General features: G+C 38.8%; 1 protein-coding gene across 3 annotated transcripts in view; it reads left to right on the forward strand.

Annotated features, from left to right (window-relative positions):
* Positions 1-12,734, forward strand: part of TDRD5 (tudor domain containing 5) — an 86,388-nt gene that overhangs the window by 7,725 nt on the left and 65,929 nt on the right. The window contains exons 1-4 of one of the 3 annotated variants that reach the window (XM_003587085.6): positions 28-139; positions 848-1,084; positions 1,706-2,113; positions 4,007-4,200. In XM_003587085.6, coding sequence (XP_003587133.2) covers positions 853-1,084; positions 1,706-2,113; positions 4,007-4,200 — 834 coding nt within the window. In that variant the 5' untranslated portion in view covers positions 28-139; positions 848-852. Of the gene's footprint in view, positions 1-27; positions 140-229; positions 251-847; positions 1,085-1,705; positions 2,114-4,006; positions 4,201-12,734 lie in introns of those variants that run through there. The other 2 variants (XM_059875814.1, XM_024976874.2) reach the window with 2 other exon arrangements.

Genomic DNA, 12,734 nt, shown 5'->3' on the forward strand with positions numbered 1-12,734 from the left:
CGGAGCGCACCTCGCGGGCCCTCAGGCACTAGTGCGCAGGCGCGCAGGCCGCCTCACAGCTGCGGGTCTGTGGCTGGTAGTTCGTGTGCACCTTTGACGTTGCCAGGCCCGCAACGGCAGCGGCAGCGGCAGCGCCAGGGTGAGGGGCGGCCGGGCAGGGTCGGGCAGCTGAAGGGTGCTCCGCCTGCTTCCCGCCCCACTACCTCTTTTACCCAGGGCCGTGGGCAGTCCCCTTGAGGGACTTTGGGAGGTAGGGTTGGGAGGGGTCAACACCCCGCGCCCAAGCCGAGCACAGTTGGGAGAGGGCGGGCAACGACAAGGTGGTTGACTTGGAAGACAACGCGGGGAGCCTCTCCGTAGGTTTGGGCTCTGGAGAAAGTTTGCCGTCTGAGCGTGATTCCGCGGAGCCCAGTGCTCGCGCTGCGGAGGAAGGCGTGCTGCGTTTGCCTCCTTCCCAGTCCTGGTTCCGGAAGAGTGGGCGAGAGAGTCTCTGATACGAAGCCTACAGTGTAGAGTGAGATCCGGGACAAGCAGAGTTAAGGCTTCACCAAAAAAACGAGCCAGGAACTTAAACTTTTCACACGTTAGGTCGCGGCAGGGATTTCTTGAGGCACACTTGGGTTAATCATCACAGATTGGGATTTAGACTTTGGATTATATAGGAGCTTTCCCAAACCCAAGTTTCAGAGCACCCTCGTGGTATTGTTTCTGCCTCGTTTACCTTTAAAAGCCGCATCTCGGTTGTTTATATTCCACTTTGGGCCATTTTAAACTTTTTATTATTATTTTTCCTCTTGGGTTTGCCTGCTTTTCTTCATGAGCAATGATTCTGTCTTAAATCTTGTAGGTGCAATGTCTGAACAAGAGCGTATACAGGAATGCCTGAGGAAGGAAATAAGGTCACTTCTCATTTCCACCAAAGATGGTTTGACCCCACAGCAGTTGGAAAAGGAGTACCTTTTGATGGTTGGCAACCATTTACCGCTCCGAATCCTTGGGTATCGGTCCACAATGGAGCTGGTGTTGGATATGCCTGATGTTGTCAGTGTCTGCCCCTGTGGGGATGGTACTGTAATACTGAAAGGTAGGTTTAAGATTTGGAGGTCTATGAACTTTGTAATAATAATCACTTGGTAAAGAATTGCTCTAGCTCTGCAAGTATCGTGCATTCCAGGCAGGGGATTTTACTTTCTTGAGGGAGAAGAGAGATCATAGGCACCTTTGAGGTTGTGGGCAGAGTTAGATCTTTAACACAATCAGGAAACCCTCCCCAGAATGCTGTGCTTTCACAAAAACTACGTTTTGCGTATGATTTCATGTTTTAACATCTTATGTCAGGAGAAACTTAAACAAGGGGACTTTTTAATTATGGAATCTTGTTTTAAATTTCATGAAGCACAAAAACATCATTGTAGGGAAGTTTATTGTTCATCTCTAGAGTTTCAGATCTTTCAGGAGTTAATTAGTAGCAGTGTTAACCAGTTGGGTTCCACTGTTCTCCGTCCTCCAGTAGAGAAGCTAACAAGCTGTTGTCTAAAATGCAAGAAGTGGAGTAACCAGGGATTCATGTTTATCGTGCCACCTAGATACAAAGCTCCTTGGAGAGCAAAAAATTATATAACCACAGGTGCAAAGAATGAAGAAGGGAGTCAGTTTTCACCTAAATATGATTTCTTTTTTTTTTTTTTTCTTCACACCTCCTTAGCCATCCCAGATGAGTCCACCAAAGGAATAGCAAATTTAGTTGCAAAACAGAAGAGCAACCATAAGGTTCGAAACTCTATGCAGAAGGGAAGGGCCAGTGTTTGCTCTGGTCCCAGCTCTCGCCGGCGAGTACCTTACCGAGGAAGGGTGCCCCCTATTCTTCCAGCTGTTGTGAAGAGTGAGTTGAAAGATCTCTTGGCGTTATCTCCTGTTCTCCTTTCTGATTTTGAAAATGCATTTGCCAATCGATTTGGACGATCATTCCAGTATGTGCAGTATGGCTTCCTCTCTATGTTCGAAGTGCTGAATGCTGCTTCAGATGTTATTTCTGTGGAGCAGACCAGAGCAGGTTCTTTGTTGACGCTGAAGAAGAGTGTATCAGAGGAAAAGCAGAGAGGATGGCCTGCAGGTAAGCACATTAGCACAAGTAACCATACTGCAGATCAGCAAATTTTGGAGCTGTTGTACATATGTGTATATATGTATACATGCAATGGCTAAGCTCCATTAGTTTGTTGAAGTTGAATCGTGGCTCTACCACTTGATAGCCGTGTTATCTCAGGCGAGTTACTTAAAATGGCTAAGCCTTTAGTCCCCTCATCTCTATAATAGGAATAATTATACTTGGCTCTTGGAGTCATACTGAGGATTAAATGAGACAAGATCTGTAAACTGCCTGGCTACTATTACGAAAACATAAGATCAGCTCTCTCTGGAGTGCTGTAAATGAACATCAGTTATGTGTGTTCAGGTAAAGAAGATATAGTATAGAAAATTAAAAGTTTAAAAAAATAATACTGATCTGTGGCATTTGCTATCTGATCTTGGCTATCACTGAATCTTTGATACCCTAGCAGGCATTTGTATTAATTTATGTAGTGTAATGATAACCACCGTATTTGTATAGCATTTTACCTTGGATTCTCATACTATAGACAGGTTGGGTGAGTAACTGTCTTACAGATCAGAAAGCTAAAACTCAAGAAAGTTGAATGACTTTTCAGAAATTTCATGGCTAGAAAAGTGGTACAGCTAAAGTTAGGTACTGAACTCTTATTACTGCTCATTCAGTGCTTTGCGTACCCAATTACTGTCTCTCTTAAAGGCTCAGAAGACTAATATGATTATTGATATAATGTCTCTCTAGACCCTTGACAGTATAGAATCCATTCACTCACTGCCTATTCGGGGAACTCTATGCCCATTTCAGTGATTTTTCTTTTTCTCAAAATCTGTGTTTTTAGATTAATATATAAAAATCATGAGACTATCATGAATTTATAAAACCAATATTTAAATTGTGATGGGAAGTGTAATTTGACAAGGATATGGTAGGGGGTTTACAGGTTCTAGTCAAGGAAGACTATGGGGGCCACTGAGTGCTTTGTATCTAAACCTCAACGGCATCAGTATTCTTTTTTTAAAAATTTTTTGGCTGTCCCATGCCACTTGTGGGATCTCTGTTCCATGACCAGGGATGGAACCCAGACCACAACTGTGAAAAGTGCTGAATCCTAACCACTAGGCCACCTGGGAACTCCCTGTGTCAGTATTCGTGAGGTGCTTAAACTTTGGGAGAGTAACTCATGCTATTCAACTTATATGAATTTGAGTTGTATAAAGCAGTTTGACAATTTAATGAATTGTAGAGGGTGGATATTCCTTCCCAGTGAATGAATTGTTGATTTTCTCCACCCATAGTCCATTATTCCTCATCAGGATATCTTGGAAGTAATTTTTTTCTCTTGTCAGCTTGATTTTAGGGTAAAGAAAGAGCTAGGCCTTGCTGGGGTTCAGTTATCTTTCATGTTTTTTAACAATATACCTTTCTCCTGTGGTGTTTCCCTACCTACTAATCTTGAAGAAAAGAATCTAAACTCTAGGATAACATCCTTTATTCTGTAGCTTTTCATTCTCCACCTCTCCCCTCATAACCACTAGATGGTTATCCAGTTTGAAAAGCATAATTCAAGCAGATTCTTTATTTGAAGACTTAATGGTCTCCTAAACAAAATACAGCTTTTTTGATTTTTACCTATTGAGTCTTGCCTCTGTAATGATTTTCAGGTGTCCTTAAGTAGAGTTTTAGAAACCCCCAATCTTTCAGTAACACCTTATTATCTTTCGGTTTTGTTCTGTAGATGACTAATCATTTCCATTGTATGTAAAGTTTATTGGCATACTATGAAAATGCAAGCTGACTTTTTAGTTCTAAGGGCCTAACCTCTACATATAGCCACTAGAAAATAAACTAGAAATTGGTAGTGATAATTTTTCTCTCCTCTTCTTTTATTCGCAAAAGGTAAGATTTTCACCCAGCCTTTTAGAATGAAGCAACAAGGGTCATATCCCATAGGCTTCCCAGTAGCAAAGGCATGCTTTTCACAACCCACTTCAAACATGGAACCACCAAAGCAAATACTGGGCATGGAAAGGAATTCTAGATCAAATGTAATGGAGACTTCAAGGCTGAATCACAGTGAAAAATTAAACCAGGTAAGATGTCTGAGTTTGGAGCTGTAAATACACCAAAACTGTCTGTAAATTTAGTGGTTATTACTTAACTCTCATGGAAAAATTGCCCTTTTGAAATTCAAGTCATTCACTTATTTCAGATTTAACTTAAGCATTTTCTGTGGCTTTGTGGTTTAGTAAGAAGTGAGACCTGGCAGTGAGAAAAGAGTACAATTTTATCAACTCCTTGGTTTCTACTATTTTCTGCAGATGATTCCCAAATCTGTATCTCTAGTTCCATCTTCTCATCAAAGTTATAGAAGCATATTTGCAACTTACCTCATGAGTATCTTCACCTGAATGTTGGCCCTGACACTGCAGTCCTGGTAATGTGACTGTAATGCTGAAGGACTTTGAGTAAAAACTATTAGACTAGAACCAGCAAAAACCCAGTTAAGTTTGCAAGATGAACAAGTAGAGCTCAAAATAAGGTCATGGAAATTAAAGACATAAAAGTGCCTTATTTCTACATGTAACTTTTACATGTAAAGTTTTCCTAGCACCATTTATTGAAGAGACTGTCTTTCCAGCATTGTATAGTCTTGCCTCTTTTGTCATAGATTAATTAACCACAGTTGAATGGGCTTATTTCTGGGTTTTCTATCCTGTTCCATTGAGCTATATTTCTATTAATATTTTTGTGCCAGTATCATACTATTTTGATGACTGTAGCTTTGTAGTATAGCCTGAAGTCAGGGAGCCTGATTCTTCCAGCTACATTTTTCTTTCTCAAGATTGCTTTGGCTATTTGGGGGTCTTTTGTGTCTCCATATACATTTTGAGATTGTTTTTGGTTCTTGTTCTGTGGAAAATGCCATTAGTAATTTGATAGGGATTACATTGAATCTGTAGCTTGCCTTGGGCATTACAGTCATTTTGACAATATTGATTCTTGCAATCCATGAATGTGGTGTATCTTTCCACTTGTGTGTATCATCTTTTATTTCTTTCATCAGTATCTTAATAGTTTTTGGAGTACAGATCTTTTGTCTCCTTAGGTAGGTTTATTCCTAGGTATTTTACTCTTTTTCATGCAGTGGTCAATGGAATTGTTTCTTGAATTTCTCTTTGTGATCTTTTGTTGTTAGTATATAGAAATGCAATAGATTTCTGTGTATTAATTTTGTAACCTGCAACTTTACCAAATTCATTGATGAGTTCTAGTAGTTTTCTGGTAGATCTTTAGTATCTTCTATGTGTAGTATCATGTCATCTGCAAACAGTGACCATTTAACTTCTTCTTCCCCAGTTTGGATTCCCTTTACTTCTTTTTCTTCTCTGATTGCTGTAACTAGGACTTCCAAAACTATGTTGACTAAAAGTGGTAAGAGTTGACATCCTGGTCTTGTTCCTGATCTTAGAGGGGATGCTTTCAGCTTTTCACCATTAACTATAATGCTAACTGTAGGTTTGTCATATATGGCCTGTATTATGTTGAGGTATGTTCCCTCTTTGCCTACTTTCTGAAAAGTTTCTACTATAAATGGGTGCTGAATTTTTGTCATGTATACAATGGAATGACACTCAGCCATTAGAAAGAATGAAATAATGCCATTTGCAGCAACATGTATGGATATAGAGAGTGTCATATTGAGTAAAGTAAGTCAGAGAAGTATTGTATGACATCCCTTATATGTGGAATCTAAAAAGAAATGATACAAATGAACTTATTACAGAACAGAAACAGACTCACAGACTGAGCTTATGGTTGCCAGGAGGGGAGAATGGGGTAAAGGATACTTAGGGAATTTGGAATGGGCATGTACACACTGCTATATTGAAAATAGATCGCCAACAAGGTCCACTGCATAGCACATGAAACTATTTTAATGTTATGTGGCAGCCTGGATGGAAGGGGAGTTTGGGGGACAATGGATACATGTAATGTGTATAACTGAGTCCTTCACAGTTCACCGGAAACTATCACAACATTGTTAATTTGCTATACCCCAATAAAAAAATAATAAATAATAAAAAGTCCTTTTTTCTATAACTTTAAAAAATTAGCTTTAGTAACTTAATTTACATATAGTAAAATCTATCCATTGAAAATGTACAGCTTGAGTTTTAACATATGTATCTAGATGTGTAATTGCCATCAAAGTCAAGAAACAGCATTTCAGTCTTCCCCACAGAATTCCTTCATGCCACTTTGTAGTTGATCTCTTTCCCCAACTACAGCTACAGACAACCAATACTTACTATAATTTTGACTTTCCAAGAGTTTCATATGAATGGAATTAAATAATGCTTAACTTTTCGTGTCTAGTTTCTTTAACAGGATGCTTTTGAGATTCATCCAATATGTATCAGTAGTTTGTTCCTTTTTCTTATTGAGTATTGTTTCTCTGTATTGATAAATCTCAATTTATTTTCCATTCATCATTAGATATTTGGGTTGTTTGCTGTTTGAGGTATTATGAATAAAGCTGCTATGAACATTTGCTTATACTTTGTGTGAACATTGACTTCATTTGTCTTGGGTCAGTACCTAAAAGTTAGATTGTTGGTCAAACAGTAAGTTTAACTTCTAAGAAATTACCAAACTCTTTCCAAAGTGGCTGTACAGTTTTACTTTGTGAGCTATGTATAAGAGTTCCACTTGCATCTCTGTTAACATTTGGTATTACCAATTTAAAAAACAGTAGCCATTTAAGTGGGTGTATGGTAGTATCTCCAGTACTCTTGCCTGGAAAATCCCATGGATGGAGGGGCCTGGTAGGCTGCAGTCCATGGGGTTGCTAAGAGTCGGACATGACTGAGCGACTTCACTTTCACTTTTCACTTTCATGTATTGGAGGAGGAAATGGCAACCCACTCCAGTGTTCTTGCCTGGAGAATCCCAGGGACGGGGGAGCCTGGTGGGCTGTCGTCTATGGGGTCGCACAGAGTCGGACATGACTGAAGTGACTTAGCAGCAGCAGCAGCATGGTAGTATCTCATTATGGCTTTAACGGAAGTTTCTCTAGTGATGAATAATATTGGGTATATTTGCCCAGTGGCTCAGGGGTAAAGAATCCACCTGCAGTGCAGAAGATGCAGAAGACATGGATTCAATTCCAGGGTTGGGAAGATCCCCTGGAGGAGGGCAAGGCAACCCACTTCAGTCTTTTTGCTGGGAAAATCCCATGGATAAAGGAGCCTCACCAACTACAGTCAATGGAGTTGCAGAGAGTTGGACACAATTGAAGTAACTGAGCATACATGAACACACCATTTGTATATCTTCTTGGAAGTGTCTCTTCCTATCTTTTGCTCATTCTTAAAAATCAAATTTTCTTTGTATTGAGTTGGAAGACACTGATTTTATAAGAAATGTATATTTGGTCTTCATCCTTTTCTGGCACAGATCTCCTAAAACCTTTGGAAATTCCTAAGTAAAGAGAGCAATAAAGGTGGCTTTGTTATTTTAATGAGGTGACTTTTGGAAAGCACCTAAGAATTGCTAATTCTTAGTTAGGTTCAACCTGACTCCATTAGCAACCTAATGGAGTCAACTATGTAATTGGAAGGTTAGAACGCTTCAGTCCGGCTCTAAACCTCCTAGGAGCATAGAACAGTTGGAAATTAATTTCATTCATAGCCAATGGTTAATCAGTCATGCTGATGTAACGATAACTCCATGAAAACCCCAGAGGGTTTGTAAAGCTTTTGGGTTGGTGAACATATAGAGATTTGGGGAGAGTGGCATGCTAGGAAAAGGCGTGAAAATTCTGCACTCCTCCTCACATACCTTGCCCTCTGTATCTCTTCCATTTGACTTTTTCTTGAGTTATATCTTTTTATTTATTTTTCATTCATTAACAAAACATATAATTGATGTATAACATTATATTAGCTTCATACAATAGGATTAAAACAGGATTAGATATATGTATGTATTGTGAAATGATCACAATAAGTGTAGTAAATATCCATCACCACACAGAGTTAAAATTTTTTTTCTTGTGGTGAGGACTTTTTAAGATTTACTCTCAGCAACTTTTAATTATAGAATGCAGTATTATTAATATACAGTTAATACCTATGTGTGTATATATATTTATATATAAAAGAAATACCATGCTGTACATTACATCCCCAAGACTAATTAGTTTATAACTGGAAGTTTGTACTTTTTGAGCACCTTTACCTCTTTTGCCCACCCCCTGCATGCTGCCTCTGGCAACCACCCATCTATCCTGTTTCTGTGAGTTTGGTTTTCTTTATTGTTTTTGTTGAACAGATTTAACATGTAAGTAAGATTGTGCAATATGTGTCTGACTTGTTTTACTTAGCATAATGCCCTCAAGATTCATTCATTGTTATTACAAATTGTGGGATTTCCTCCTTGCTTTATGGCTAATACACATATTCCACAACTTCTTTATGTCTATCAATGAACACTTAAATTGTTTGTGTAAATGCTGCAGATAACATGGGTGTGCAGATATCTTTTTGAGTTGGTATTTTTGTTTCCTTCAGATAAATACCCAGAGGTTGCTGGATGATATGGTGCTTCTTTATACCATTTTGTATGGTATCTGCACCAATTTACATTCCCACCAACAGTGCACAAGGATTACTTTTTCTCTACATCTTCATCAGTACTTGTTATTTCTAGTCTTTTTAATAATAGTCATTCTACCAGGTGTTAGGTGATATTTCATTGTGGTTTGGTTTGCATTCCCTGTGTTAGTCCCTCAGTATCCAGCTCTGCGACCCTGTGGACTGTAGCCTGCTAGGCTCCTCTGTCCATGGAATTCTCCAGTTGAGAATACTGGAGTGGGTAGCCATTCCCTTCTCCAAGGGATCTTCCCAACCCAGGGATCGAACCCAGGTCTCCTGCATTGCAGGCAGATTCTTTACCATCTGAGCCACCAGGGAAGATGATTGTTTGTATCAAGCAGCCCCTTTTCATTTACTTGTTGGTTGTCTGTACATTTGGGGCGGGAGTAGGGGGGAATGTCTATTCAGATCCTCTGCTTATTTTTTCAGTTGAAGTTTTTAGGATTGTTTTTTTCTTTGATGGTGAGTTGTGGAAGTTCTTTTATATATTTTGGGCATTAATACCTTATCAAATATAAGATTTGCAAATATTTTCTCTCATTCATTTTTTGATACTCTTTTTTGTGCCATAGGTTTTTAGTTTGATTGTAGTCCTCCTTGTTTTTGCTTTTGCTGCCTTTCCTTTCAGTGTCAAATCCAAAAAGTCATTTCTAAGACTGAGGACAGGAGCTTATCTAAGTTTTCTTCCAGGATTTTTATGGTTTCTGGTCTTACGTTCAGATTTTTAATTCACCTTGAGTTACTTTTTGTGTGTGGTGTGGAGTTCTGCCCTTTTATTGTTGTCATTGTTTAGTTGCTAACTCGTGTCCAACTTCCCTGTGACGTCCATGGACTGTAGCCCACTTGGCTCCTCTGTCCATGGGATTCTCCAGGCAGGAATACTGGAATGGGTTGTCATTTCTTTCTCTAATATCTTTTTATAATAAACCAGTAATCTAGTAATTGAAATGTTTCTCTGAGTTCTGTGATCCATTATAGCAAATTAAATTGAACCCAAGGAGAGGGTTATGGAAACCTTGTTTATAGCCACTGCTCAGGTGGCAGCCTGGACTTGGAATTGTCATCTAAAGTCAGAGGATGCCATGGGTGTTCAGTCTTGCAGAACTTGGCCATGGAATCTGAATGCTATCTCCAGTGTAAGAATTGAGTTGAATTGTAGGATACACAGCAAATAATAAGTCATTAGCAAAAAAACATAAAGCAATGTATACATTAAGATGATGTATTTAAAAATATATTCCAATATCAAATAGCAAAGTTCAACAATGGAAAACTGCAGTTAATTTTGCACTGACCTAATATATTTGGGTAGAGTGTTCTATAAATGTCAGTAAAGTTGGTTATAGCACCATTGAGGAATTCTTTATTTTTGCTGATGTTTTCCTAGTTTTTCCTTTAATTGCTGCAGGATCAGTGTTGAAATATTTAAATATAGTTGTGGATTTGTTTATTTTACTTTTTAGCCTTAGATATAAATCTGTTAGGTGCATATATATTGAGCTGGCCAAAAAGTTTGTTCCATAGCATCTTATGGAACAACTTGAATGAACTATTTTAGTCAGTCCAATATTTAGGATTTATATGTGTCCTGATGAATTGCCCTATTTATCATTATGAAACACCCCTTTTTATTGTTCATAATATTCCTTGTTTTGAAGTTTACTTTGTTTTATATTGCCATGGTGATGCTAGCATTCTTTAGATGTTAACACTGTATATTTTTATATACTTTTATTTTTTAACATACTTCTTTTATATTTCAAATGTGTTTCCTTAAGACAGTGTATGGTTATCTTGCTTTATTATTTACTCTGTCAGTCTCTGTAATTTAATGGGCATATTTATACCATGTATATTTAGTGATTTAAATCTGATTTTTGTGTTTTAAATCTGATTTTTGCAGGTTTTTCCCTATTCTTTCTTCTGGATTAATTTTTAAAAGTAAAAATTATAGAGCAGTTTTAAGTTCTCAGCAAACTTGAGCAGAAAATACATCAGATCAGATCAGTCACTCAGTCGTGTCCGACTCTTTGCGACCCCATGAATCACAGCACGCCAGGCCTCCCTGTCCATCACCAACTCCTGGAGTTCACTCAGACTCACGTCCATCGAGTCAGTGATGCCATCCAGCTATTTCATCCTCTGTCGTCCCCTTCTCCTCCTGCCCCCAATCCCTCCCAGCATCAGAGTCTTTTCCAATGAATGAGTCAACTCTTCACATGAGGTGGCCAAAGGACTGGAGTTTCAGCTTTAGCATCATTCCTTCCAAAGAAATCCCAGGGCTGATCTCCTTCAGAATGGACTGGTTGGATCTCCTTTCAGTCCAAGGGACTCTGAAGAGTCTTCTCCAACACCACAGTTCAAAAGTATCAATTCTTCGGCGCTCAGCCTTCTTCACAGTCCAACTCTCACATCCATACACGACCACAGGAAAAACCGTAGCCTTGACTAGACGAACCTTTGTTGGCAAAGTAATGTCTCTGCATATGGAGTCTCCATATTTTCACTGCCCCTATGTTCAGGTGGCGTCTCTCACTATACCATGAGCATCCTGCAGCAGAGTGATACCTTTGTTACAGTTGAACCTTACTGACACATAATACTCACCCAAAGTCTATAGTTTACATTAGGGTTCACTCCTGATACTGTAAATTCTGTGGATTTTGACAAATGTGTAATGACATATATCTATCATTGTAATATCACACTATATAGTTCTACTGCCCCTCACATTCTCTGTGCTCTATCAGCTCTTCTCTTCCTCCTTTCTAGCCCATAGCAACCACTAATCTTTTTACTGTTTCTATAGTCCCGCCTTTTCCAGAATGTAATATAGTTGGAATCATACAGTATGTTGCCTTTTTATATTGCTTTCTTTCGTTTAATGATATGCATTTAAAGTTTCTCCGTGTGTTTTCATGGCCTCTTAGCTCATTTCACTTTAGTGCTGAGTAATAGTCCATCGTGTGCATATATTGCAGTTTATCCATTTACCTCCCGAAGGACATCTGGTTTGCTTTCAGGTTTTGGTTATGAATAAAGCTGCTGTAAACAGTATGTGTGCAGTTTTGTGTGTAGACATAAATTTTCAGCTCCTTTGAGTTAATACCAAAGAGCCTGATGGCTTGATTATATGATGAGAGTTTAGTTTAGTTTTACAAGGAACTGCCAAACTGTCTTCCAAAGTGGCTGTATCATCTTGCATTCCCACCAGTGTGAGAGTTCCTGTTGCTCCACATCCCCATCAGCATTTGGTGTTGTCAGTGTTTTGGATTTTGATCATTCTACTAGCTGTATTGGAGGAGGAAATGGCAACCCACTCCAGTATTCTTCCCTGGAGAATCCCATGGACAGAGGAGCCTGGTGGCCTGCAGTCCATGGGATTGCGAAGAGTTGGACACAACTGAACAACTGATATACACTAGCTGTGTGGTGATACCTCACTGTTGTTTTAATTTACATTTCTCTAATGACATCATGTTGAACATCTTTTAATATGCTTACTTTGCTATCTGTATATCTTCTGTGGTGAAATGTCTGTTCAGATATTTTGCCCTGTTTTTAATTAGGTTGTTTGTTTTCTTATTGTTGAGTTTTAATGGTTCTTTGTATATTTTGTTTGACAAGTCTTTATCAGATATATCTTTTGTAATTTCTTTTTTTTTTTTTTTTTGCAGTTTGTGACTTTTCTTTTCACTGTCTTTATATTCTGTCTTAGAGCAGAAGCTTTTTATTTTAATGAAGTCCAGCTTGTCAGTTATTTTTTTTAATAGATCATATCTTTGGTGTTGTATCTAAAAAGTCATTGTCATACCCAAGGTCATCTTGATGTTCTCTAATGTTATTGTCTAGGAGAAGCAATGGCACCCCACTCCAGTACTCTTGCCTGGAAAATCCCTTGGACAGAGGAGCCTGGTGGGCTGCAGTCCATGGGGTCGCTAAGAGTTGGACATGACTGAGCAACTTCA

This window comes from Bos taurus, chromosome 16 (assembly GCF_002263795.3).
Source record: "Bos taurus isolate L1 Dominette 01449 registration number 42190680 breed Hereford chromosome 16, ARS-UCD2.0, whole genome shotgun sequence".
NCBI lineage: Eukaryota > Metazoa > Chordata > Mammalia > Artiodactyla > Bovidae > Bos > Bos taurus.